Raw genomic sequence first — 27972 nt, 5'->3', positions numbered from 1 at the left:
GGGAAGCAGTGGGGACATGTGAGGGGACAGTGGGGATGTGAGGGGACATGGTGGGGGTGTGCAAGGGGACAGTGCAAGGCTGTGGGGACGTGTGGGGACACGATGGGGATGTGTGAGGGGACACTACAAGGCTGTGAGAATGTGAGGGGACACAGTGGGGACATGTGAGGGGCCAGCACAAGGCAGCTGGGATGTGAGGGGTCGCCATGGGGACATGTGAGGGGACAGCGTAAGGCTGTGGGGATGTGAGGGAATACTGTGGGGATCTGTCGGGGGACAGTGCAAGGCCACGGAGCCATAAGGGGACACTGTGGGGGTGGCACAAAGCAGCTGGGATGTGAGGGGACTGCATGGGGACATGCGAGGGGACAGCACAAGGCTGTGGGGACGTGAGGGGATACAATTGGGACATGTGAGGGGACAGCACAAGGCTGTGAGACGTGTGGGGGACACGGTGGGGACTTTAAAAGAGGGCGCGGGAGCATCAGGACGGGAGGCGGGGACCCGCCGGGGCGGGACGGCCCCAAGCCCCTCCCGGCGCCTCCGCGCCCGGCTCCATGTTTGTGTCCCCGCGCGGCTCCCGTCGCGTTGCCATGGCGGCGGCCTGGCGGCCTCGGCGTTGAGGTGCGCGGGAAGGGCGCGGGGCCCGGCCCCCATCCGGCCGCCATGGAGGACGAGCTGTACCTGGAGAACATCGACGAGTTCGTCACCGACCAGAACCGCGTGGTGAGTCCCGATATGTGCGGCGGGGGGCCCTCGTCGCCCTGCCAGCCCTGGCCGTGCTCCCCAGCCGGAGCTGTTTCAGCTCCTCAAGCTGAATATCGCCTGGTGGAGTTGGTGGTGACGGAGTTTTTCCACGGGTCTCAGCTCCACAGGTTGCCGTCAGTGCTGATTTCCACTCCCACGGGACCAAAAATGCTTTTTATATCAGGATTTTTCAACCTCCTATAATAGTTTAGTGTCTCTGAAGGGAATCAGTGATGGTATTATTCATATCACAGGAAAAGCAGCTCTCCCCAGACTCCTTATCTTCCGTAAGCTAGTTTTCCTCAACAAATAAACAAAAATCGCTGTGGTGACAGTAATATTTTACCTCAAAAAATAAAACTCAGAAGTGCCTGAAACCAGGAAGGGATTGAGGCGGTCCTGCCCACCATTTCAGCTACTGCTGGGTCAGCCTAAAAGCAGTTATTATTTATCACCTGTAGCATGTTGAACCCTTATTACTTTTAGGAAGGTTCAGAAACACAGTAACCACGTGTGTCTGGTTTTCTTTCAAAATAAAAATTTAGCCTGGAAACCGACCCAGTAAAGTTGGTGCATCTTTGCGGCTGTCAAAGTAGTTGTACTAACACGAGCTGCTTCTGACATTATAATTTATTTCCATAAACTGCTAGACTAACAACAACTTCATTAACTATCGTGCTTGAGGCAGGAGAGGCCCTAGCCTGAGGTTCGATTTAAAAAAGGCAGTGTGGGAGGAGGAGCAGGTATGAGGATGTGCCCTGCTCAAACACTGCAGCAAGTCAGTAGAGCTGCTGGCTCCGGAGGGTTGGCACGTGGTGCTCTTGGACTCGGTGCGCAGCCGGAGATCCCCGGTCCCTTGTGACAGGAGAGGGTGACGGGGAAATTTGGGAAGTCCTCGGTGGTTTGGGAGAACGGCGAGTGCTTCTCATGGCCAGGTGTTGCGCTGTTTCATTTTCTTCTCTGTTGTGAAGCTGAGCACTGAATGGCTTTGTTTGTGCAGTGGCATTTCAAAAAGTTAGTCGTAGAAACACACCTATTAAAATATATTCATAAAAACACACCTTTTTGGGTCGGAAGTTTATTCAGGTCTTGGGGGTTAGATCCATTCAGTGTAGCACAGAAGGAGGGTGGGTGTCCACGTGCTCTCACTTCTGACAGGTTTTTGTGGTGGGTTTCCTGGAGAGGGGGGTCCTAAAGGGTTTGACTTACCCTCGGGAGGATGTGAGGTTTAACAGTCAAAAGAGTGAGGTTTTCTTAAAGTTTTTTTCTTCTTTTTTTCTTTCCCAGGTGACGTACAAATGGCTGAGCTATACTCTGGGAGTTCATGTCAACCAGGCTAAACAGTAGGTATTGGTGCATCCTGCAAGCCTTTGCTTTTGTGTCAGAGCCTTGCTCGTTACTGTTTTCATGTCTGTGGTTAATGTCTGAAAATGAGCTCTCTGGATGATGGGGAATCAGCTGTACCCTCAGAATATTGTTTGCTTCTCCAAATTTTGCTTAGATGTGTAACTTCGGGTATATTTTGAGGAGTAAAAATTACTGTAACCTTTTAAAATATTCCATAAAACAAAGTACGAGCTCTCAAGGATTCTGGGGTTGTTTCTACGCAGCCAGGTAGGGCCAAGCAGAGTTAAGGATCTGAAGGTTGCATGAGCACGTCAGGTCCCATAATATAAATACTTTTTCTCCTTGTTCCCACCCAGAGCTGGGACCTAAAGGAACGTTTGTGGTGTAGCTTCAACTGTTTCATCCTAACTGCTTGAACATCAGCTTGAGCATCTAATGTGCTGGAAGATTGTTTGGTCTCTTTTTTCAGTGTGTGTGTGTGTTGAACAATTTAGGTGATGGGTGCTTCACTGTGCTTCGCTGCCGGTGCAGACCTGGGTGGAGAGCTTTGCTGGAAACAAAGCAGCTGGGGATGGGGTGGGATGGTTCCCGTGATGGGGTGTTGGGATGGAAGGACACAGACTCTGTGGGAAGCAAGGGCAGGGAGGCGAGGAGGGGGCGTCCCCTCGATGTCAGTGAGCAGCTGGAGTGCCTGGAGCTCTGCCTGGGGACGGGTGAGCTGGCAGAGCTGAGGGGTCAGGGTTACGGGGAGAGCAGGGGCAAGGCCCTCTACAGACAGATATGGACAGCCTCATGTTCACAAGCTCTGGTCCTCATTAGGAGGCTTCAACCACCCCAATATCTGTTGGAGGTACAGCCCAGCAGGGCACAGACAATCCAGGAGGTTCCAGGAATGCACTGATGACAACTCCAAAGGTTAGAGGATCCAACGAGAAGAGATGTTCATTCTCACCAGCAAGTAGGGGCTGGTGGGGAATGTGAAACCCAAGGGCAGCCTGGGCTGCAGTGACCATGACATGGTGCCTTTTAGGATCCTGAGGGCAACGAGGTGACAGCACAGCGAGCTCACTACCCTGGGCTTTGGGAGAGAAGACTTTGGTTTCCTCAGGGGGTCTGCGTGGTTAGAGTACCACAAGACAAAGCCCTGGAGGACAGAGGGCCCAAGAAACCTGGTTAATATTCAAGGATCACCTCCTCCAAGCTCAGGAGCGATGCATCCCAACAAAGAGAGAGTCAGGCAAAAATGCCAGGAGGCCTGCATGGATGAGCAAGGAGCTCCTGGCCAAACTCAGACAGGAGAAGGAGGCCTGCAGAAGGTGGAAGCAAGGACAGAGAGCCTGGGAAGAATACAGAGACGTTGTCCCAGTGGTCAGGGATCAGGTTCAGAGGAGTCCACAGGAGTCCGCAAAGATGCTCAGGGGCTGGAGCAGCCTTCCTGCAGAGACAGGCTGAGGGAGTTGGGGTTATTTAGATTAGACATAAGTCATAAATTCTTGCCTCTGAGGGTGGTGAGGCAGTGGCACAGGTTGCTCAGAGGAGCTGGGGGTGCCCCATCCCTGGAGGTGTTTAAGGCCAGGCTGGATGGGGCTTTGGGCACTCTGTAGCAGTGAGGATATTCGGGTATCTCCATCAGATGCTGTACCTGGGACACTCATCGTACATCACTGGCGTAGGTAGGAGCTAAAAGCTTGATTCTCAGCTCCATCTCCTCATCACTAGTCACGCTCTGTCCTCTTGTTTCTGATCGCTGTGTCCACGGTTATAGCTGGGATTGGATGTATGCACCTGGCAATGTCCTCGAGTACCAAAATTACCAGCTCCTTTGTTGGGCGTTTCCTAATGCTGGGTCGTAACAGCATTTCTGAAGGGGAAACTTCAGAACAAGCTGCCCGGGGGATTTGAGACGATCTGCAACCACGTATTAAAGCTTTGACAGCTCGAATTCGTTTCACCTTTGGTTAACGTTGCTGTTGGACCGTGAGATTCTTCAGGGTGGCAGGGGAGGAAGGTGCCCCAATAAGGTTAATTTAATCCTGGTTGAAATAAGCGTGTTCATGTAAAATGTTTCCATGTCAGATTAGCTCTGCTCTTTTTACGTAAGCCTCGCAGACGGGGTGGTGATGAGCTCTTTCCTGTCTAGGTGATTAACACTGGTTTCTTTTGTGCAGGATGCTGTATGATTATGTGGAGAGGAAACGAAAGGAGAACTCAGGAGCTCAGCTTCACGTCACCTACTTAGTAGCAGGAAACCTCATCCAAAACGGACACGTTGTGAGTGTTTTATTTCTCGAAGGTGTCTAAGAGCTGTTTGTTCTTGCCTTGTTTTCTAACCTTTTGTAATCTTTGGGTCAGAAGCTGAACTTGCTCTGGTTTTCCAGTAGCAGAAACCGCGTGCTGGGTCTTCTGGGCCTGTACAAACTGAGGCACCGTCTCTGTCCCAACACACAAACGATGGGAAGGAAAGATCAGTCGGTCGTGATTCAGTAATACAGCGCTGAACCAGGGTTTTGTTTTAACTAATTTAAATCTTAAGATTGATCAATCTGAAGAATCTTAAGAATTTATCAATTTAAGAATTGATTTATCAAGAATTTTATCAATTTAATTTATCAAATTAAGACTTTATCAATCTTAAGACTCCTATCTCTCTATCCTATAGTTACGACAGGATGACAAATTTTAGAAAATAGTCTGGAGGGGCCCTTGTGAGATCAGCTAATCCATTTTCCAGGATCTGCCGTGGAGTAGAAGTGAGCTAAGTAGTGTTTGGAGAGAGCTTGGAATTCAGTTAAAGGTTGTCTTGTTAAATAAGGTAACTATTTATCGTGGTGTACAAGAAAAACAACATTTTGTATTTAAAAATAATTTGACTTGCTAAGCAAAGCAAATAAATACATTAACTACTTGTAGTCAATGTATTTATTGTTTCTTGTTACTGCTTGTCAGATTTGCAAAAATGTCATCTATAATTTCAGGTAGGTACCTCAGGAGAGGTTTTTTTTTTTAAGAAAATGAGTGAATTGGTTGCCTGTTCCCCTTTGCTCTCCTAAGAGTTTAATAAGCTGAACACTAAGTGCCTTCAGCATTCCACCAGGTGTCTATTCATACCTCTAGATACCCAAATATCTTTTAAAATGCAATCTGTAGTTGTCTTTTAGGATTAGTACATCTCAGGGTGCCCTGGCTTTTGTCAGCAGACTGGGGAGAGAAACAGCCACCACCCTTTTCAGTTTTTCTAAATAACCGATTCACAGGCATAGGATACTCTCTGCATCTCCAAATTTGCCTGAAAATGAAGGTAATTATTCATTGTGTAACGAATGTACAATGTACAATGAATTTTATTTTTTTTTTAGAGCTGTATCAGTGGTGGCCAACCTACAGCCTGAGTTTAACAGGTTTTTTCCCCTGGTTTCTTTTGGAAATAACGAGGCAGCAGCTCCTGGCTCACTAGAATTAGTGAGAAGTTCGTAAACACACAGTTTTAAACACCTTAGGGCAAACTGAATAGCAATAAGTGAATTCTGACATAGGATACGTAGGGTACTGGTTTTTTATTTTTATTTTTTTATACTCAGTCTTCGCAGTATTTTTAAAACAAGAAAAGTTTACTAAGGTAAATGCTTAAAGGTCACTTTTTCTTTTTCCCCACCTCATTTTTAAATATCTTGGGTTTGAACCCTACAGTCCCAGTGACTTCCAATAAAGATGACCTCCAGCAGTGGGTTGTAGGGGCAGAGGTGGAACAATTCAAAGGTCAGCAGTGACACGCGGAAGGAGTTCAGTGCTCCCCAGACTGGGTGCCTGAGGCTTCTCCAGAGCTGGAAAATCTGGGAAATACTTCCAGAAGATGCGCGGGCATTGGAGTAGCAGATGGGTAACGTCTGGCACAAGTCAGTTATTGGGAGGAAACGGATGAGAGTGCTTCAGATCCAACCCTGTGCCTGCTGGTCACCCTGCACTACTGTCTGCTGTCAGTAGGGGTAGCCACAAGGCTGTGGATTCAGCTACAAGAGCTCTCTGTCAGGAGACAGGACTAGAAATCTGTCACAAAGAATTCTCCTCGTGTCTTGAGCACTGCACGCTGTGTGCTTGCCACTTTATACAGCCTCAGTGGGGGACCAAGACTGCTGATCTGTCTTTACTTTTTCAGGTCGCCTACGTTTTCTTGTCTCTTGTTCTTCTGCTGGATAGCCCGGTATCAGTTACACACACAATTAATGGATGGATTTTGTCGAGCCTGTCAGTTTGGATGCTCTCTGTACGAACTGCAGCCTGTCAAATGTCAGAGAGCAGGTGTAGTCCTTGAAGACTGGAAAAAGCACAGGCTGTAGAGCACGCTTCTGGAAGCATTCGTTTCTGGCTGTTAAATTAATGCTTATCTTTTTCGTTGCATCTTGCTTCTCTGGTGCCCTGCCTGTGCTAGATAATGCTACGTTAAAGTTTACAGGCAATCTTAATATATGTGGCTACTGCATCAGCTTCCCAGCAGTTGGTCTTCAGCTGCGTTCCTTTGCTTTTCTCAGCTGTGCTGCACAATTGTTTTGTCCTCGTTTCGTCCATATCTCATCTCCTGGTGTCAGGAACGGAGGACCGAGCGTTTCTTCTTATCTGTGGAACAGTGCCCTAGGAAAGTAGGAAGATACAGCTGGGAAAACTAACGGCTGAGGATGGTTTAAAGGCGTTGGCAGAGTTCTGTGAAGCTGCACCTACAGTCCGCAGGCTTTCTCATTCAATAGATAACTGAAAATACCAGTCTTACAACAGATCTTTTCAAGTTTTAAGATTGCAATGTATTTTTATTTGTTTTACAGTGCCACAAGGTTGCAGTAGTGAGAGAGGATAAACTGGAAGGTAAGCAGATCGTGAAACTTATCCTTTTTTTCTTTGAAAGAACAGCGAAGTGAGTAAAGCTCAGAACTTGCCATCTGCACATAAATGCTTCGTCAAGCTGTCGGGTTCAGGTGTGTACTTTTTGTACTAGCTTTTTCTCAGAATTTTGAGTGTCTGAGCCAACAGCTGGGTAACTTTACAGACTTGTGATTTGGGTCTGATTTCTGGGTTGCACATTTTACTCGACAGGGATTCTTTTCCACCTCCCTGCCGCTGACAGGCGGCTCCTCCTTAAAGGCAGCAGTAAATGAGCAGTGCACAGCAGTGTCTCACAGCGTTTTAGACCAACTGGGAGCCTTCGGGCTTCCGAGGACACTGAAGGAGATGATTCTGATCATTGATTAAATGCAAGATCTCGGTATTAGTTTAATATCCCCTGAGAATATTCCCGCTTTTGCCTGAGGTATTTGTTTTCGCAGGAAAAAGTATTCAAAAAAATCAAAACAAAACCAGCAGCAAACAACATCAAAACCCACCACTGTAACACTGCGTCCCAAACTGCTCCCCATGTATTTTTCAGTCGTTTTACTGTCTTTTTCCACGTCTGGTCCTGCTAATGAGATCTGACCTGTGGCAACTGAAACACGTCTGCAGGCTCCTCATCACTTTCAAGTAACATCTTTGGCATTTGAGAACGTAGTGTGGCGCTTGTGACCTTTAATATCGATATTAATGAACTAACTTTGAAAGACCTGTGGTATTTTCCTTTTTGAAACCTGAAGTGGATTTCTAGCTGAGTTGTCTTCATCAGGGCAGTAGATTGTCAAGCAGTGCAGCTACCACCTGTCATGCTCGTTGAATTACGCGTGCTGCGTGAAGTTCTGCTTTGCCGTGGAGGAAAGGGTTGTTATGTTTTTTTGTATTAGAAGACAGGCCAGGGGTATGACTTAGATTTGGAAGAGGCTGAGGTTTGTGATGGGAGCAGGGCTGCACAGTCTAGGAATGGCCCCAAGAAATGATTACCGTGTGTATTTTTGCAGTGCCTAGAAGCTCTGTCTCAAACCAGGGCTGTGTGGAAAGAGCGATATGAGCAGTGAACAGAGAGTTCCTAAAGAACAGCTTTGAAGAAGAGAACAGCTCTTGTCTCAAGGGGATTGCAGCCTAAACAGCATAGAGGAGATAAAACATTGATTTCAGCAGCTTATGAAAGAAAACACTGCGACACTAGTCCTAACAGCAGGTGCTGCTTCAGTGGCAGGGAACAGTTGCAGCAGGGTTGAGGTATCGCCATCTATTTTCTTCCTCAGCCTTGGGTAATCGTATAGGATATCTGAATCCCAGACACTGGATGTTTTGAAGGTAAACGCTGAGAGATCAGCTTAATTCAGTTGTGTAAAACCATGTGTGTACAGTAGAAAACACATTTGACAGGCTCGTGGAGTCTGTTACCTTGAATTCTCAGTTAGTGATCATTAGAAGAAGGTACAATTACATATTTTAATTTGCAGGTCCTTGCTGTCACGGCGACTGACTGTCTGTCAGTGTTTCTGCCGTCAGAGGCAGAGCACAATACTTAAAGTTGCCCCCTGATTCTCTAAAGGCTGTGCTAACAGGACTTTTCTTCTTTTTCCCCGCTCAGCAATGAAGTCTAAGCTCGCCACGATTGCAAGCGTGCACGTTTACAGCATCCAGAAAGCCTTGCTCAAAGACAGCGGGCCGCTCTACAACACCGACTATGACATTGTCAAAACAAACCTGCACAGCTGCAGCAAGTGAGTTTATGTCTTGCTTTTTCTTCTTACGCTACGTGATTGGAGATTGAGATGTTGTTACACGGTGCGCTTCAGCAGAAGTCAGCGGTTACCAGACATGCCTGAATTTTTAGAAAGCTAGAAGAAGTCATGCCAGACCTGTCCCTAGACAATAAATTGTATCATTGCTTTATAAACTGAGCTATCTCCGGCTTACGGTCGGTTCACTTGCTCTGTTACTCCAGCAGTGTTCCAGTACTTTTCTTGTCTGATGGCTAGAAATATTTTTCTTATCTCCAGGCCACGCTGAATCATGATCATCTTTATCCAGTTCTCTGTCACACAGGGAGAGTAAATCGAAACAGACGTACAAAGACACGAGCGATGCGTTCAGGAAAGCACTAACCTGAGCCTGCCTTCTGCTTTGTGAGACTGTGCCTTCATCCACTGGTCTCTTCCACCTCTAAAAGATGACTATCAGAAACCCGCTCTCCGTATCTAAGATAAGAGCCTGGAGTGTAAACAGACCAAGCAGCACAAGTGTCCTTCGTGGTTGAAATAGAGAAAGAATAGAGAAAGAAATAGAGAATTCAGAGGGACTTTGGTCTCCAGAGGACATAGATTTGCCTTCTGAGTGGTGCCTGGCTGCTGGGGCTTTTCATTTATGCGTGTTTCCACCCTGACGGCTTCGTCTTGACATAATCAGTACGTACGGTGCCGTGACCAATCTGGTTTAGAAGCGGGGTGCCTGAATGCCGTGTCACAGGAAGAGTATAGAATAGAAGAGTAGAAACGTAGCTGCCCTCACAAGAGAGTGGTTGAGAAAATAATGTTCTCGAAGCTGTATTTCAAACGTGAATGTCAATACCGCAGTACGTGCTAGAAAACCCAGCTTCAGGGAGGATGTGTGCTGTTTCTTTGACTGTAGTTTCCTTGCTGTTTGTGCTAAGGCACCCCTGCATGGTGACACTTGTGCCTCAGGGGAGCCTGCCTTCCAGATTTGTACAAGGTTTAGGCGATTCGGATTCTGAAATCGCTTTCTGAAGCCTACGTTTAATTCTCTGGCTGGATTTGGAGCGGTGTTTCCCAAGCAAACTGGGAAGAAGGCAGCTTCTTCGCTTGTGGCCTGGCTGAACTAAATTCAAACTGACCACGCTCCCTCTCCCTTGGACTTGGTAGCTACGTGAGTCGCCTCTTACAGCTGGGACAAGATCCCTGCAGTACCTGCGCAAGACAGAGGTCTGCCTGTGTGCATGTTTACAGCAAACAGAACCTCCTGGCTTCTTCTGTTTCCCTCTCAGTCCATGTATCTCCTAAGCTCTGGGGCAAGGATCTTTATTCTCTTCTGTGTCTGTATGGGACCTCTTATGCTGTGAAGACGGAGGAGGTGGCGAGATGTACTCACATAAACAACGGGCTTTAATGCATGTTACTCACGTCAGCTTTCCAAGCGGAAGCAGCTCCTTGCTTGCGGAGCACAGTCCAAACATTGCTTGTTTTTTCAGCGATTGTTTAGTGAATTTTGGATCGAGCCCGTAAGCCGTAGTCGCGCAGCAGCAGTAGGGCAAGGTGACTTCCCAGAGGCCTGGGATGTGGAAGGTTTACGTGTGCTCACTGCACCGTCAGTATAGGCATTGACAATAAGGCGTTAGTTGTACTCTGAGGAGTTGTTGGTGTTGCTCATGAGTGTGTTTGGAGTAGAAGCGAGGGCCATCTAGAGTGCCGCGTTGACCGTGTTGAGAACAGGCTGAAAGTAGAAAGGAAAGTAGGAAGATTTCCCTTCAATGTCTCCTCTCCTTCCGTTAAAGGTTGGGATGTTGAGGGATTGCTGCTGCAGCCCAGAAGTGCTGTAGAGGTGGTGTTTGCTGATCCATTTCGGTTTCTGACCCGTGCACAAGTAGACTGCATGTGAGCTGCTAATGCCGAGGCACGGCGATTAATTGGCAGAGAACTGATTTATTTCTTACGCAAATAAAAATTACGCCGTGCAATTCTCTGGCGTGGAAGGCGTGAGTCTGTGCTCTTTTGTGGCATTTCTGTGGGAAATCTGGAAAGCCTTGCCTGTGATTTGCACAGTGGGGAGCAGAATTCAGTTATTTTTGGGTACAGCTATTCCTGACTCTCAGTGAATTGTCTCGTAACTGTGAGCACATCGTTTAATTCTTGTATCTCAGTATTCCCAAACAATCACGTTTCAGACTGCTGCAAGCTGAGATGCGTCTCTGCCTACCAGTGACTCCATGAAAATGCCTTTATATAGTTAAGTCACTGAGTGTCGTGGATGTCTGCTGAGCCCTGTGAGTGGTTCAGTCGCAGTTGTGATTGACTTACCTGGCTGGTGAGGTTGCAGCTTCTTGCTGCAGCAAGAGTGGACCCCGTCAAAGCATCTGAAAGCTGTAAATGTTTCAGATCAGCAGACAGCACCGCTATTTACGCTGTAAGCTTTGGAGAGCGTAACCAGTTTAGGAATAAAATGCAGTTCTCTCCATCCCCACCCTGGGTGTGGAGATGGGCTCGCCCCCCTCCATGAAATGCAAACAGCTTGTTCTGCATTTGAATGCTCTGGCTCTTGCTGACAGGTTCAGCTGATCTTTTCAGTCGAGGTCTCCATCGCTTTCGCTCAGGGCCAGCCTCTCTTTCTTGTCCCGTGCACAAATCAAATTGCTCTTTTTTTCCCATAACAGGAGAACGCAGAACCCGAGGAGTACGGCGCTGCTGGGGAGGAAGCCGAGGTGAAAACTAAGAAGTCAAAAGGCTAATTCAATTTCTCACTCCGTCGCACAGGTTTAGTGCCATTCGCTGCGCTGCCGCCGTCCCCCGGACGCCCGCCGAAGTTTCTCAAGCACAGACGTCGGCGCAGGCGGGTTCCCAGCCGCCGAGTGACACGGGTGCTGCCGGCGTGCCCGCGGTCAACGGCCACGGTCCCTCGGCCACCAAGCAGACCTCGCAGCAGCCCAAGGGCATCATGGGGCTGTTTGCAGCCAAAGCCGCTTCCAAACCCCAGGACACGAGTAAAGAAGCCAAAGCAGAGGCTAAGGAGGCCCCAGGTGTAAGTTACCTCAGACCCTTTGGGTTAACAGCCTCTGGCTTTGTGCTTATTCAACCTCACTAACCTTAACCAGCCGGAGCGCGGCTTCGTCCAGCGCCTCTAGCGCTGAACTTGCTGTCCCCTGGGAGCGCTCAGGCAGCGCTCTTGTAAGTATTTAACCGTATAGTACAGTCGTGCCTTCCGTCATCAGAGGGGAGCGCGTTGTGCCACGCTCCTGACCTCTCCGCAGAAGTGTATTTGCTGTGACTTTGACACTTTGACGTTCCGCCTTGAGCCAGATCTCCAGCTAGTATAAACCAGCATAGCTGCATCATTGAGACAATTGTTCCATTGTCTTCACTTATGCCAATATATACAGCAGTGGAGGATCTCGCGCTCTCTATTGTGCTTAAAAGGATTTGTTTTGAGCAATAAGTGAAATGTGAGAAGTCCAGGTCTTAAAAGTATCAAGGTGTTTAAACTTGGTCTGCGAGGGAGGTTTCAGAGCCTGACCTGTGCAAGACTAAAATGTTTATCTTCTCAGCTGCTGGTTTTTTCCAGCATAGGGCTGTGTTTTAATTTTAATCAGTACAAGTGTTTTTGAAGCAGATTGGCCAGTAAATGGGTATTAAAGTGGTAATGTTCTCTGTATATGGTTTAGCTTTTTTTTTTTTATAACAATCGAGTACATTTTGGTTCATTTTTCTGATTTTTATAGTGAATTGAGAACTGACGAAACGTGCTGGTCTGAATGCTTTGGAAAGTTTAGTGTCTGGTTGCGTTTTTTGCATGAAAATAAACGGGATTAGGAGGCCAAGCTTTCAGGCTTTCTTTTTTGTGTGTGATTTTTCATTTTGGTGGTGGCTATAGTAATGGAATAGAGCAGTGATATTTTTATTTTATTTTATTTTATTTTTTTGCAAACTGCTCAGCAGAACAGCGTGTGTGCCAGAGTAGCTGGATAAAGTCTTCATGGTTTGGCCAATCTGTGTTCTTTCCCCTGTCGGTTACTGTGAATTGAGGCACTGATATTTTGTAAAAAGAACAGTTCTTTACTGGGAACTGACCCAAATCCCAACCACTTATTTCAGTAACACTGTCAGCCATCACATGGGAATGTGACCTAGGTTAGATTTGAAGGCCTAGCTTAAGGGGTGGTAACTAACTTACTCTCAAACTTTCAATCCACATATTATCTAGTATTTTCAAGTTCTCCTAAACAGATGTTGAAATCCAAGACACCGACTAGTCAGCTAATTATACGTATTTATTTTGTTTGTCCAGAAGCAGTGCTATGCGTTTTGAGGGCTCTGTTTCATGAATAATTCCTGTGGTTACACCTCTGTTTGCTTCCAGGTGTCTGCAGTAAGCAGCAAACCGCCGGCAAAGGGCAACATAATGAACAACTTCTTTGGAAAAGCTGCCATGAGTAAGTGCTTTATAACATGCATCAGTTTTCAGAAACCATTGTGGTCAGGGACCAGTCATCTGTAGTTTAAAAAAAAAAAAAAAAAAGTCCTGAGGGACATTGAAAATCATTTTTTTCCACTAAGTAACAATTAAAAATAATCAGTGATATCAGGTGTCTTGCTATGCAGCTGTGATGGGGAGGCATAAACAGAGACAAAGGACTAGAACTCTTTCCCCTCTGTTGCCCCCAAACTTCAAGACGTGAGGCTTGCTGGATTTCCTTTATATCCCTTCTTTTCTTAAGGTCATTTGTTTGAACTCAGAGGGGTTAATTTCTTTTTTTTGTATGCAGCTCTTAAGGCAAAAATTAGAGAAAAGTTGTGAGTGGAATTTTTCAGACAACAAGCTTGCTGGGTGGAGATCAATTAAAATGACGTGTTTGTGCAGACTAACCCAGGAAGGATTTTTAGTGCAGAAGAAATCTGATTTAAAGTGAGTACTTTTGGCTGGAAGATTAGCTATTGGTAAAGCGTTTGCCAAGACCTGTTACGCAGAGCATGTTAATGATGCTTGCTTTTCATCACAAACCACTGAGGAGTCTATAGCTAGATTTAGGGTTAATTCCTTTACTGCACATTGAAGAGCTCATAATCAGCATAGAAAAGTGAGGGGTGGGCTTCCCCTCTGAGCAGGGCCTGGACTAGATGGCCTCTGGAGGCCACTTCCAGCTGAAATTGTCCAAGTCTAAGGAAAAGATGCGGAATCTTTTGAGTACACGACGGAAATCATTCAAAGATGCTCTTGTAAAGAACACTGGAGAATTCAAAGAGTTACCAGGTGAGAGCAAACAGCAAAATGCACTCTCTGTGAACCAACTGGTCAAGTCTGCAGGATACAGTTGTCAGAGAACACACAGTGAGCAGCACTGTCGGACATCTTCGAGTTCCTGCTTTGTTGAAACTTCTCTCACTGAGGATGCTTTCAGCGTAGGATTCAAGTCTAAGGGCAGCCACTGCAATTAGCTCCGTTAAATTCTTAAGATCTGAGAAGAGCCCTAGACCAAAGTTCGTATTCCAAAAACCCAGGAAATGGAAATTGCCTGGTAAAGATAATGCAGTGGCAACAAAAGAAAACTTTGGATGTGTTTCTGTGACTTCCCGTGGGGCTAGGTCCTCTGCTGAGCCTTGTCAGGGAGCTGAAACTTGTGGGGTGACCGCAGGGAGGGAGCAAATTGAGCAGAACTGGAAATGATTATGCGTATAGAAAATACAGGGTGATTCCAGGAGGAAGATTTATTCCCTACATGTTGATACATCTCTCCTGGCTTCAAAGATTTCACCGCTGCCAGAAAGTCCTGAGTTTAACAGTAATTGGGTCCTTCAGCTCTACGCTATTGATCATAAATATGATAGCTGTCATTCAAATTCTTCTTTATGAGCTGTTTTCCCTCGCTCGGTGAAGCAGCCAGCCTGTTTGCCAGGCAGTGTCAGAAAGGTGTTGGCATGAAGTCTCTTAGCCCTCTCAGAAGTCTCTTAGCCCTCTCAGCAGCCTCTGTTCCTGTTGACAGTGTAGTTGGTCTCGCTGATAAATGCTTCACCCAGGCATCTGACGCTTGGGACGATACAGTTTTTTAAATTGTCTCTTCCTGTGCACGTGCCTGTGCTAACAGCATAGACTATCAGATTGATAAATCTATTATTTGTTGACCACTCCTCCCTGCTATGTCTTTTCTGGTACTAGATTAAGGCTTTTGCAACAGAGTTGTCCTTGTGTGTGGTGCTGTGTAGGCAAAAGAGGCTGGCCCTTGGTGAGGTTGGAGCTGGGGAAGAGGCAAGCTGCTACGTTACTAAAAATACTGACTGTGGGCTCTAATCTTACGGAGGCTGCAAGCAGCTCTCGTTGCTTTTCATCAGTCCCGATTCTTCTGTTTCTGGACTTTTTCGTGCTTGTTTAAAACTATGATTTGGAAGGGGTAAACTGACGATAAAGGTGGATGTGGTGGTATGCCAAGGGGGACGTGTAGAAGATGGGCTCACGATCGTGATGTGGTGCCTTAGGTCCTGGAGACCAGGCAGGCTTCTGCCATCGCCTCTTAGCCTTCTTTGCAGAATTTATGAGCTGCTGCAGCACACCTGGCTCGTGGCGCGTTCGGGCTGTGCCATCAGGAACAACGGAAGCAAACCAGTAAATCAGCTGGAAATTTAAACGTGCCCTTTTTGTATATATGACATAGCTTGGTCAATGCAGATCCCTTAATGCTTTTACGCATCATCTGCAGTGTTGTCGGTGTTCTTGGTGTGCATCGCTTTGTTTAGCCAACTCCTTTGTAAGTTGTCATTCGTACCGAATGCCCGGTGTTCTTTTTTTTTAATGGTTTGTTCACAGATAAACTCAAAGTCAACTCCGTGCCTGAGCAGCCAAAGGAGGAAAAAGAAGTAGTCAAGACTTCAGTTCCTGTAGCAGAACCAGAGTCATCCCCTAACGCTGTAGCAGAGAAACCTGGGAGGAAAACAGAGCCTGCTAAAACTCAACAAAAGGACAAGAAAAGGTGGGTCAGACTGTTCAGGGTCCCTGTAAGCTCTTAACCTGTTTGTTGATGGCCTGCGTGAAGCTGGCTAGTCATATGATGTTGGCTTACTTCCTGTTTTCAGCTACTAAATTGCACTAAATGTGCCTAAAATTATCTTTCTTAGAATTCTTTCTCAATACTTCTTTTCCACGTAGTGCCGTGGATGCCTCAGGGCCATTTGTGCCATCCCAAATGGGGAGGGCCACGGTCCAGGTACTCTTCAGTGCGAGGGGGGCGGCGTTTCGTGAGACAACCTCGTGCTGTGAGCCGGCTTAGCGTGGACCCCACAGGTCTGTGGGGGCTGGCAGGAGCACCTGTGCTGCAGGGAAGGTAGTATATTCCCAAGCTTATATGTACACAGCTCCCAGCACACAAAGTTCTGCTTGTTGATTTCCATAGCTAATGTGCTGCTGCTTTCAATGCCGCTGGTTTACTTTGGGCTGAAACTCCAAGTAAATTTCAAGTTCAGCCCTTTTGTGTTTAATCCAACCCAAACTGACAGGGACAAAAAATCATTACAGTCTGATGGCTCTCTGGTGGCCTGTGAGTAATTAATTGGTGGTCTCGATCCGTTTTTAACCGAATAGGTAAGCGCGCCGCCCTGCCCACCATCGCAGTTAGTGCTTATTGATAGTCCTACTCAAAAAGCAAGGGGCCTGGAAACTGCGTGTTGGCAGCGTGGTGGTGGGAAGGCCACTTGGGCTGTACCAGCTCCGTGAGGATACGTGGGCCTTTAGCCTCCAGGCTTGTTAGTCTGACGCGTCTCGCCAACAGTAAAAAGAAAGAAGCTATTTTATTTTTCCAGTAGTCTTTAAAAATGGCTCCAGGATTCTGAGACACTACCTCATAGGCAGTCAGTGGCGAGCAGTCTGTCAAAAGAGCTTCTGAGCGATGCTGTTGGGGACACTGGTGTTTGGGAGCCTGAGCTAGAGAGACAAGATCGGGAATGTGCTCTTGCCAGGTTGCTGTGGCCAAGCTAGGTGAGGTGCTGGGCAGAAACTGAACTGCAGAGGGGCTAAAGAAGTCCTCCTTGTTTTGGAGAACTGGATAGGGGTAAGGTTGAGAGGCTTGAAAATGCTCTTGCACCTATGTCTGATTGTATAGGTAAGCATACTTCAGCTTATGTGATGCTCATGTGTTTCTGAGAGGTACAGAGGTGTTTGATTGCCTTGCTAGCAGTACTTCTATCAGGAACATACTTGTATAAATGCGTGCAACATTTTCACACACACACGAGGGATAGCATGTTTTCATTCCCTTTTCTTTTTTTCTTCATTTCATTGTGGCAGTAAAACGAAGAGGTTGGACAAGTCAGATAACGAGGAGGAAAGAGAACCCGAAAATCAAAAGAAGAGGAGGAAGCGAATCAAACAACTTGAGTCTGACAGCAGTGATGAGGAAGGTAAAAGAAGTGTAAATAACCAGACGCGTAGGTCAGGGGCCTGATTTCGATAACATTGCTATCCGAAGCTGCTGGTCAGTGGCCGAGGGAAGAGTTCAGAGCACTACAGACCGTGCAAATGGCTGTAGCTCGAGTCTTCTGTTTCTCTTGTGCTGCATGCACTTCAGCATACCATTGAGATGCCTCAGTCATTCAGTCTTTGTTTTAGCTTAGCTCAGATCTGGCTGTCTCCTCACCAAGTGTGCTGCCAGTCACACTGACGTGTGCAAAGGAGGTTCTCGAATCTCTTGTGAAAGTTGTTACGCCTTCCAGAGTTGTAGGACTGGTCGTAACCAGTTTATTTAGTGAGTAAACACTTACAAAGTGACCTCCTTGCTCTCGGGGTCATTTTTAGTATCTTTATTCTGTCTGTTTATAGAAATGGTTTGGAAGACGACAGCATTGGAAGCAAGACTTCCAAAAAAAAAAAAAAAGATAATAGAGAAACTGGAGGCAAACAGTTGAGCCGTATCCGATGCGACTCTGCGTCTCCTCAGTGGCTGTTGGCTATGATAGGAGCAGGGTGCCCAGAACGTCGCAAAATTTGGGCTTATAATGAGGAACAGCAGAGCCAGATTCCAAAGAATTTGGATAATTGAGGTGACAAATGCCGTTCAATATAGATAACTGGAAAATAAGCTGGGAGCCGAGCTAGGGAATACGTGCTAAATGGAGCAGTCATCCAACGAGCTGGTCGGGAAAAGAATTTGGAGATCATTATGGACAAATAATTGAAACCACCAGTACGGTATATAGAGCTTCAGCAAAAAAGGTGAAACAGCTTATAGGTTGCACTAGTAAAGAGATGGGACTCCAGCAGGAGAACTGAAGCTGTTTGCTAGCCCAAGAGAAATATGGCGAGCCCAAGAAATAACCATGAGATGAAGAGAATCTGTAATACAAATCAGGGAGAATCTGTAATACAAATTAGGGATGCGAATACTGTTGGGTGTCGTAGCAGTCTCCACGCCACCTTAGGCCTATTTTCATGGTTTCTCTCTTGCCCAGCATAATTTCAAGTGATCTGTGTCATCAGGCATCCATCACTTCTACTCGAACTATTCCACAGAACGATCAATCTCTCAGGAAGCCGTTCTTCACGATCGGTCTTAATTTCTTCACATTCCTGTGTGCGGCTCCCTGTTTAGCCATAAAAAAATACGTATGCCCACGCTCTCTGGTATTTATTTCTTTAAATGTTTGTAAGCTGTTATCTGGTCTTTCCATTTACTCATCACCCAGCCTACTGACAAGCTGCGTTGTTTCGCTGTGAAGAGGGAAGATTGAAATCAGCCCGCGTAGCCACTTGAAGCGCTGCTCCGTGCCGGGCTGGAATCTCTCAGCTCATCAGTTCTCTGCTAGCGAGCAGGCAGCAACGAAGCCTTTGTTTCAGGCACGTGGTAGGGACGAGCGGGCAGGCTGTTATTTGAAGGGTGAAAGCTTGTTGGTTTGGCTTTCTTTTTGCTGCCACGAGTTGGGGAACCCCAGCGGTGCCCTGAACACACAGCGAGCTGAGGGGCGGCCCCCCAGTCTGTTTTCCTGTTCTCACTCTGTTGGAGCTCTGGTAGTGTCGTGGGGCTACGGGCAGTGCCGTAAAGCCCTCGTAAACAGAGGAGCACCTTCTCTAGAGTCCTCCAAACTCCTGCTTGCTGCACACCCACCTTTGGTTTTGAGTATTTGAGCTCTCCGGTCTCTTGTTGAATACCTGTGTCACGTTAGCATATGCTGACTAGTCAATGCCTTGTGTTTTCCTTTATTTCACGGCGTGGTCCAGAGAATCTTAGCGTCTACTCCTAGCCTCAGTGCACGCACCAAACGCTCTTAGTCGTTCTCCTTTGGTTCATTTATGCTTTCAGACGTCAGTTAACTGGTTTTGCAAATAGAAGCCAGGGATCTGGCCAGGTTGGGGGCCCGCTTACCTTACTAACCTCACTCTCTGTAGCTTTAGTCATTAAAAACAATGCAAGAAGGCTTCCCCACGCGCTCCGTGGGGAGGGTTGGTTCTTGTTTTACCCGTTTATAACCTATTGGAGATGTATGCAGAAAATTTGGCTTTCCATTTGGAGGATTTTCTTGTCGCTGCTCTTGCTCCTCCTGCGTCACAGTCCTCTTTGTTCTTTCCGTTATGTCGAGAAATGGCTTTGTGTTACACGTTAGAATTGTAAATTTATGCAAATTATAGTTTGTGTCTGCGGATTTGTGTATTACGCAGATTAGCTTTGTACTGTTCCCCCTTTCAAAAGGGGAAGAATAGAAATGAGAGTTTCCATCTTTCTTTTTAAGCTAATGACCATCTAAACCACCCTGATTAGGTCTGCGTTCAGTGCTTCGGTTCTGTTGCTTGCCCTCCTAAATCCATCTGGACGAAAGAAGATAGATTGGGATTCTTTGAAATGCTCAGATTGAAGCCAAATCGATCATGTAGGCAATGTTACATCCTCTAATCAAGAGTAAAGATGTAAGCTGGGTAAAACAAGTTTTAAAAAATGTAGAGCAGCTGGACTTTGAGAGCTTTTACCCTTGGAAGGATTGGAAAGAGGTTCCTCCAGAGAGCAGGGGCAGTTTAAATCAGCAGCATCAGTGAGCGAAATGGAGTGACAATGTTCCACGCTCCATCCCTGCGGGGAGGAAGGCACCGTGTGCTGCACAGCCTTTGGAAACCGCTGCCAGCCAGGGCACGGTTCATCCAGCACCCGCAGAATTCACCCACAGACAGTTGAGAGGTGAGTTTTAAACGTGCAAGATGGGAAGCCAACCCCCCGGGGCAGTTACCAGAGGCTAATAGCCGAGCTGCTGCTGCCACTGACACGCCGAGCCGGCCGACCTCCTCTGGTCGCAGGGACGCTCTGAGGGTTTGAAGCTGGGTCTGCACGACCGGTGCGCAGCTCTCTGATGTCAGGGCAAGTCTTTTGAGTCGTTCTATCTTAGCCCGCAATTAATGCGCAGAAATTAGCCCCAAGTAAGCTCTTCTTACCCAAGTGTCAGCGCATTGTACCGAGGTGAAAATACAGAGAGGCTACAAGGCACAATCATCTCCATTTAAATGATTTTTTTCATTAAAAAGTTATATTGGTTTGAGGGTGCCTTAGTCACTGCAGGTTGTTTTACTCCCAGTGCCAGAATAAACTACACAAGTGTGTCCACAGAGGACAGGAGGTTTTGGCAGCTCCAGCTATACCAACACAAGCAGACTTTCGTAGTGTTGACAAGTGTTTTACGGCCACTTTGGAGGGTGATTTCAGTGGCACTGTGACCTACAAACTCTATCAGTTTCGGCGAGCTGCAGCAGAAGCACTAAAGCTTCTCACAGTTTTTCCAGGCAGGGTCAGAGCAAACCAAACAAAGCCGGGATTTACATCTTTGGTACATCCAATTGCCCAACTTGTATCCATTTCACGCAGCTGTTGCTGTTGAGTAAACTGTGGGCAGCAGCTCGGGGTTGACTCAGGAGTTATCACATGTCAGAGGGCTGTGCTGGCTAGGGGAGGATAATAAAGTAATAGAGACGCAGCTCGATGGCGGTCTGAAACACGCTGCCGTGGGAAGAAGGTGCCGTCTGCCTGCCAAAGCTGGGGCAACTCATTCTAAGGAGGCTAAAAAAAAACCTAACAAACAAAAAAACAAATTTCCCCCAAGCAAGAACAGCCGAGTTGACCCACTGAAGGTCCCTTAGCAGGCTCTGCTCGAGCGTGGCAGAGCTGGCAGGATTTTTCCCAGCCTGGTTTTCAGCCCTCTTAGCGTACGCTCTTAAAAATAGGTTGTGACCGGCTTGGGTAGTCTGCGAAGCAGGTCCGGTGCTGCGCAGTCTCGGGGCGCTTCAGCCTGCAGTTGCTGTGAGACTGGGATAAATATTGAGCATTTTGAGTTTCCTTGCAGCTCCTCAGCTGCGCTCGCAGGCTGCCCCAGCAGTTCGCACCTTCGAGCAGATCCGTTGTTTAGTTTTATCTCTGCGGAGCTGCCAGAGCCAGCTCTGCGGAGCAAGGTGAAATACCGAGTCATGTTATCCCACTCTGTTTGCATTTCTGTGCCTCGCTTACTGAAGTAGTTAGGAGGCTGAGTCCTTGTTTGAAGAATGTAATTTATTATTTAGCGTTGGCAGCCAACCACTGTTTCACTTGAGCCCTTCTTAACCTATGAAGGTCAGTTGGCCGCACGCCTGGCACAGTCATAACTCTTTAACACTGACCTAATCGGCTGGGACAGCTACAGATCCAGAATTCGTGTTACGACGACAGCGTGAATGCAGGGCTACAGCCAGCAGAGCCGGAGGAGAAGCCAAGCAGGCACTCTGTCCTCCCGTCCAGCAGCAGCATTGTTATTGTTAAGCAATAGGTCAGATGAGGAGTTTCTTCCCCCACATTCCTAGCTCTCCCCCACGGCTGAGGGCCCGCATGGCAGTATTTCGCGCTTGGACTCGGAGAGGATTTGTTAAAATCGCTTAAATCAGCCATGGTGCCTGCCGCTTGGTGCAAGGTGCTGCTCCTTCCCCCTTCTTGCCCTGCACCGAGTTTGCTTCGCTGTCAGAGCTCCGTCCTCCTGCCAGCCCCGTGGAAGAGTGACCCCAGCTTTCTTACACCCTGCTAGACTCACCGAGGTCCTGCTGACACTGCCCTGAGAGCTTCCAGAGCTGGCTTTGCTCCGTACAGACCTGTGAAGGGGGCCTCGACCATTGTGGTCAGTTTGGGTGTTGGAAGGATTCCAGGGTCTCGGTCACTGCATCAATCTGCAGCATGAAAAGGAACGTAGATGGTGCCTGCTGATGAGAAAATGGGCTTCTTTTTTGGGGGTGGTTTGGCTGTGGTTTTTCGTTTTTGTTGTGTTTTTTTTTTTTTTTTTTCCTCAAATGAGGGGCTGGGGTGTCCCTTAAAATCTTTTAGGGTGGGTAGTATTGCACTTCATTCTTGGATCAAGAATTAAGAATTAAGAAGCAAAGGGAGTTTCAAGCTAATAGCATCGATCACTTGGGATTTGTAGCCCTGCTTGTGAAGCAATGGCTCTGCTCTCCCAGTGGCAGAGAGGTAGAGAGACTAAGGTCATCCAGGGATTTGGGAATACGTAGTCTTAACCCAAACTCTTCTAATTTCTAAACAAGTAATGGTCCCTATTTTTAATGAATTAGTGAAATACATGGTTAAAATATTCCAATTTCTGTGCCTATTTTTCACGTTTCTCTTAGCGGAGCTGATCGTGGCTTTCCAAAACCGCCCTTCTTCCATCCTATCCCACCCTCCGCCATCCTTTCTGTAGGAACCGCAGCACGAAGCGCCTCTGTGCCGGGTGAGCTGCCTGGCTGGGGCCTTGGAACTCACTGTCCTGACCTGCATTAAACAAATCTAAGTTACAAGTTGTAAACCTCGAGCTAAATACAGGTTGCAAGCAACTACTCGGAGTTAAGGTAGATGATCTGAGGCAGTGGTAGCCACAGGGGGATGTTGGACTGGTGTGCTATCAAGATGTTCCTCTGTCCTTCTTAGCCAATGTCCCACTGTCTCCCACACCTGAGGAAGAGAAAGCTCCATCTCCACCACCTCCGGCACCTGCTCTGAAGACTGAGTTGGAGCCTGCGTCCAGTGAGGTAAGAGCATATTATCCAGCTTGAAAGAATCTGTCGTGTTCGTGATTTCGTTTATTTTCTGGAACAGAACTTTAAATAGAGGTTAGTTTTTCTGCTGACATAGCTCAGTTTTCTTCTCTTTTTACCCTGCTAACGGTTCTATGAATTGTTGCTCACATTTGAACCCCCCTTCCTTTCAAATCTTGGTCTCAGAAGTCAAGTCAGGGCCAGAAATGAAACCAGAGAGCCTCAGCATTCAACCTTGTGTCACAGAGAAGCTGCTGCGTAAGGGTGGTGGGCTGCGGTTGGCAAGAAGTCAACCTCTGAGCTGAAAAGTTACACGTAGCGTTACTGGAAGCGCAGCTGTTCATCACAGCACGTGTTCTGATATCTTGCACACCTTGTTATTTCCTCGTTATTCAGAGGAATGATGAAACAACCCCAGTGCCACCTCCTCACATAAGTAAACACATTTCAAAACCTCACATGGCCCAGAAGAGGAATGTGCCCCTTGTGCTGGCAGACAGGAAAGATTGCTATCTGATTTAAGTTGTTCTGCCTCCCTAAAACTTGTCCTGGTAGGATGGGGGGAATTGTGGCATTCACAAAACTTAGACTGGAATATCCAGAGAAGGGACAGAACTTACAAATCATGCACCGCTTGGTTGGAGAGACCCTTGGGGTTGACACTTTTATGACCTGGGTCTGTGCACGGGACTTTAACTCTTGATTTCTCACGGTACTGCAATGCCCTTCAGGTTTCAGCTGGAGGGAAGAAGAGGAAACGGAAGCGTGTGCTGAAATCCAAAATGTTTGTTGATGAAGAAGAAGGCTGCATGGGTAAGACTGTCTCATATACATCAGTGGGACTAATTTTTCTTGCAGTTGTGTTGAAGGTTTTTGCAGGTCAGCCTCTCCCAGGCTGAGGAAGAGGTTCACAGCATCACTTTGTTTTGCTTCTACCTCATGCTCCGAGTCTCAGTAACTCACCATTTTGGTGAAGGCCTGGGTAGGGGTTTATGAGGCTGTGGTTGAATCCTTATTCTTTTTTGATTATTCACAGATTTTTCCTTCAGTTCTCCTTTCCCTCCTGCCAGCATGAGCACCTCCTTCATTTGCTCTCCTTTCCAAAGATAAAAGCTTTTAAAAATGATGCAGAGAGAAGTCTAAATTTTGGGATAAATTCTATCTGGGATAAGTGTGTTGGTTTTTTTTTTTTTTTTTTTTTTCCCACTTATCTTTTGAGGATAAATACAGAGCTTGTGCAACACAGCTTGATAACATGTTAATATAAATTTCAAGTATCCCAGATAAACAAGGAACAAGCTGGGGTTTAAATCCTAGAAGAGGGTTTCTGTTTGCGATGAGGATGGTTCTGCTCTCTGAAGGGAAGACAGTTCTTAAGAGTACCAAGAGCCAGAGGCTTCAAATTCCAGCCTGACTGGACACTGCTTTCTCGTGTGACCTGGAGAAAGCTGTGTAACACCACCGTGCTCCTTTCCTCCTCTCTATCCCGACACTGAAGTAGAGCTGTAGGAGTTCAGAATCTTTTTTTTTTTCCTTTTTTTTAAAGGTTTTAAAAATTTAGGAGGATGAAATGTGTTTTTTTGCAGTGCTGGTGTCAGCTAAACTGTATGAGATGCTTAACATTCTCCAGCCTTCATGATCCGAGTAAATGTCAAGGGAGTTCAGCCAGTTCTGGAAGATCTGTTGCTGTTGTGCAGGTTTCTTGTGCACAAACGTAGAGAGATGCAGCCTGCTTGGTCCAGATCTGGAGCTGCGTGAGCCAGCCTGTTTGCACCTATCTGTATAGTTGTATCTTAAGTTTCCTCTTAGTTTCATGCATTTTCTTTAAAGAAACAAAGCTAGAGCTCAGCAAGCCACTGTGCTAGTAACCGAAATCTCAAGTACTGGGTTTTTGTCAAAGCACTGAACCTGCACAAAGTTACCGACTGGCCGGGCTGGTTGTGTTACGGGTCTCTGGCACTCCCACCCCTGCTAGAACCGTTAAAACACTTGGAAGGAAACTGGAACAACAAAGCACCAGCAGAGGACTCGGGTTTAACAAGGTCTACGTCCAGAGCTCACAGTAATGACCGGTCTGGGCTCAGCTTCCAGCAGAGTGCTTTTCTTTCTGCTCAGCCTTTTCCAAATGTCCCAGCTTGGGAGGATTGCCTCTCTCTTCCGCCACCCCCGGAGATATAGCAGTCTCTTGTGAACACCAGACCTTTGGTTTTACAGTTCATATCCACTCCCATTTTTTGAAAGGGGAAACACAAGCCCCTGTTGTGCCTCTGGGAGACACCCCTGGGAAGGTGAGAGGGATGGAGCTGGGCTGCTGAGGGACTGGGCAGGGAGGAGATGCTGCGTTCCGGACTGAAAACTTACCACTTAGTGGTCTGTTGGGCAGAAATTGCTGTCTGGTTATTGTCCAGTTTCTCCCCTCTTCTACACACCCTTTCCGTGCACAAACCTAATCATCTAAGGGCTAGATAACTTGCAAATCTCCCAGGCTAATGTAAATTGTTGTTCTTCTTGGAAATACATTTTTTTTCCTCTCCCTGCTGTGCTTTTTATTTTAAACAAGGGCTAGGTTACAGAGCTCTTAAATGTAAATTGAATGTTAAACATTAGGATTAGGCTGTACTTCATATTTCTCCGTGACTTTAAGTGATCATTTTCACAATAGCTGCAATAGTAAGAAATTGGTGTCAAAAAGCAAAACTAATTTAGGGATTAGCCCCGAGGGAAATTGAGCAATTAAAGTATCCGTGGAGTTTAACATAAGGCATGTCACCGTGCATCAGCACGGATACAAGTGAGTGCATCTTCTTAGTCTGTTGCGGAGGGGAATTAGTGAGGTTTAAGCTAAAGCATTTCTACCTTGCACCTTCTAAAGGCTGAAGTCCACATGGACTTCTGCTCTGGAGTAAATACGTCTGCTGCGTTGTAGGCAAACTTGTTTTACATTTGTATGCTTGTGGCTGCCGCAAATACAGAATTTTTAAGTTGAGTTGCAATCTCAGTAAAAGAAAGTTAAGCTGTGTTATTTTGTAATTGGAGGGGATTAAGCACACGCCTCGTGTTACCAGCAGTTACCACCAGGGTGACAATGCGATAACTTTTTAAAGCTCAATAACTGGCCAGCAGTCTGTTAAAACTGCTCCCTGAAAAGCCAGTTGCCTCTGGAGGGAAGTTTTAGCTTAGATTTATAGTCCCAGTTCGAGCATCCACTGACGCCGAGGAGCAGGATTTCATACCATTCCTCTTTCCCGTCCGATTACGTAGAAAACCGTACGTGGTTTGACGCATTAATACAACTGAAAGCTAATTTCCCAGAAGAAGAGAAGTTAAGACGTGTTTAAAAGAGTACAGTTGCTAAAGAAGAATGGTTTACTAGAAGAATACCAGAGCACTGCTGGGAAGGCTGATACAACGTTTACTAGTATCTAATAATGGCTTTCATCCGTGGAGCCGACTCCAGTTTCGGTTCAGCAAGTGCTGGTTTCTGTCTCTTAGCTTTCCATCGTGGGACACTGACAGTAATGAGCCAGCGGTCCCATTCGTTAACGGTCCTTGATTTTGGTGATGAGTTCGGTTTTATTTTTAAGGGATTTCTTATGTTGCCTGTCTGCGTAGAAAGGAGCTGCCGCCTGAGCGTTGTGCTCCTTTTCTCATCTGAGAGGTGCACCTTGTTGGCTTTATTTTTCCCCAGCCATCTGCACGCAGTGCTGGTGAGGGAGGACAAGATCTCCTCTGGGTTGCCTTGCCCTAAAGTCTGGACAATCTATCTGATTGCTTGGGCTCCTGCTGAGATCAGACCGAGTCAGAATGATGGGTTTTGATTGTAACATAGACGTCCCATCCTCGGATGCCATACTAAGGGTTTTGATTTCGTTCAGGTTCATCACTCTTGGATAGCTGCTTGTCAACCTGTGGGAAGTTAAATTGATGGCTGCAGGCCAGTCCCTGGTAGGGACCTGCTTTAGCTGTGTTTTCTCAGCACAGTCAGCCCTTCTTTCTAGAAGAGGGCAACGCGTGAATAGATTTGGACCAGGAATTGTCCTCTCGAGCCCTTCCCATTGCAGAGCCTTGGGCTGCTGCTGTGTAAGGCGCACGTACAGCCCGTGAATGAACATCTGTAAGGACACGGGCCATTTTGAAAGAGCGGGATGATGTTAACACTCCCAGGTCGTTAGCCTCTCTTATGCTTAAGAAAGATGGGATGCGGTCTGACTCAATGTACAGAAAACCAGTGCAATCATCTGGATCTAGCGCGTAACCTCGAGCGTTGTGCTTGGTTCCTGTACCTGGCATGTACTCCTTGAACCCAGAACTCTTGTTCCTAGAAATGCAGTGGGAGAGCTGCAGGGGGGAGGTCGCTGCTCTTCAATACGCAGCCTTAACCATCGCCATCTGTTCTTCTTCTCTTTTAATCAGTGACTGAGAAGGTTTACGAGAGCGAATCCTGTACAGATAGCGAGGACGACTTCGCCAAGACCAAGCCACCAGCTGCGCCCAAACAGCCTGCGCTGCCTATGAAGAAAGAACCAAAGGAAGAAAGGAAGAACCCAAAGAAAGGGGCAGCCACCGCCAGCAGAGCCAACAAGCAGGTCTCCATCATGGGATTTTTTCAGAAGAAATGAACTGGGTCTTTTCCCTGGTCCCTTTGGCAGCTTGCGAGTGGTGCTCTTTTTCGAGTGGCTTACTGAAAGCTGCTGCACTGGAGGAGAACAACATGCAATCTTGTGTTAAGTAAGATATCTTGCTTACTGTGTAAGTAAGCCCTCTGGACTAGATTTTGTATTGAAAAAAAAAGAAGTTTTATCTGTTACTGCAATAATTCAGTCCTCTTTACTAAGCTGTATGAAAATCACCAGCTAGATGTAAAATCTAGAATGAACTCTTGAAAGGCTCTTCATCTACTTCCATGAAATTTTATTTTCTAATAGGGCTTTTTACCAGCTCAGTGCTGAAGGCCTGTTCCACGAGTGGTAGATTGACTAAATGAGGAGTCAAGTTCTGGAATCTTTTTTTTTTTTTTTTTTTGCCCTGTTTTTACACTCCCAGCTCTCCAGATCGATCTAAATCTTCACGTTGGTTAGAAGCTGCAATGTAGCAGCTCTTCAGGCGCACACACACAAATATTGAACATCTGCTTCAGCTTGAACTGAATGAAATTAATTTAATTTTCCCCCGAAGACCGGTAAAATAGTTCTTGCTCTGCCTTTCATAATCTGTTTTTGGACAAAGCAGCGCATATAAAATTCTCTTACTCTTTTCTTCCTTGAA

The 27972-nt window shown here is 46.7% G+C and overlaps 1 protein-coding gene across 1 annotated transcript; it reads left to right on the top strand.

Moving 5' to 3' along the window:
• The first annotated feature begins 533 nt into the window (after positions 1–533).
• On the top strand, positions 534–27972 carry POLD3 (DNA polymerase delta 3, accessory subunit). The gene is made up of 12 exons (XM_035570391.2): positions 534–726; positions 2035–2090; positions 4263–4365; positions 6909–6948; positions 8567–8699; positions 11463–11727; positions 13063–13135; positions 15502–15664; positions 16975–17087; positions 22601–22701; positions 23439–23520; positions 27121–27972. The coding sequence occupies exons 1-12, from the start codon at positions 667–669 to the stop codon at positions 27324–27326; spliced, it is 1395 nt and encodes a 464-aa protein (XP_035426284.1). The 5' UTR covers positions 534–666; the 3' UTR covers positions 27327–27972.

Source organism: Cygnus atratus, chromosome 1 (assembly GCF_013377495.2).
Source record: "Cygnus atratus isolate AKBS03 ecotype Queensland, Australia chromosome 1, CAtr_DNAZoo_HiC_assembly, whole genome shotgun sequence".
Taxonomy (NCBI): domain Eukaryota; kingdom Metazoa; phylum Chordata; class Aves; order Anseriformes; family Anatidae; genus Cygnus; species Cygnus atratus.
Note: the sequence above shows the minus strand (reverse complement) of the source record. Positions and strands in the feature narration are given on the sequence as shown.

What these genes read in the sequence shown, in the direction of transcription:
- POLD3 (XM_035570391.2), top strand. Translation starts at nt 667, where the DNA reads ATGGAGGACGAGCTGTACCTGGAGAACATCGACGAGTTCGTCACCGAC. An exon ending in CATGTCAACCAGGCTAAACA is followed by an intron (nt 2,091 to 4,262) that starts GTAGGTATTGGT and finishes TCTTTTGTGCAG; the next exon opens with GATGCTGTATGATTATGTGG. An exon ending in AGGCTAAGGAGGCCCCAGGT is followed by an intron (nt 11,728 to 13,062) that starts GTAAGTTACCTC and finishes GTTTGCTTCCAG; the next exon opens with GTGTCTGCAGTAAGCAGCAA.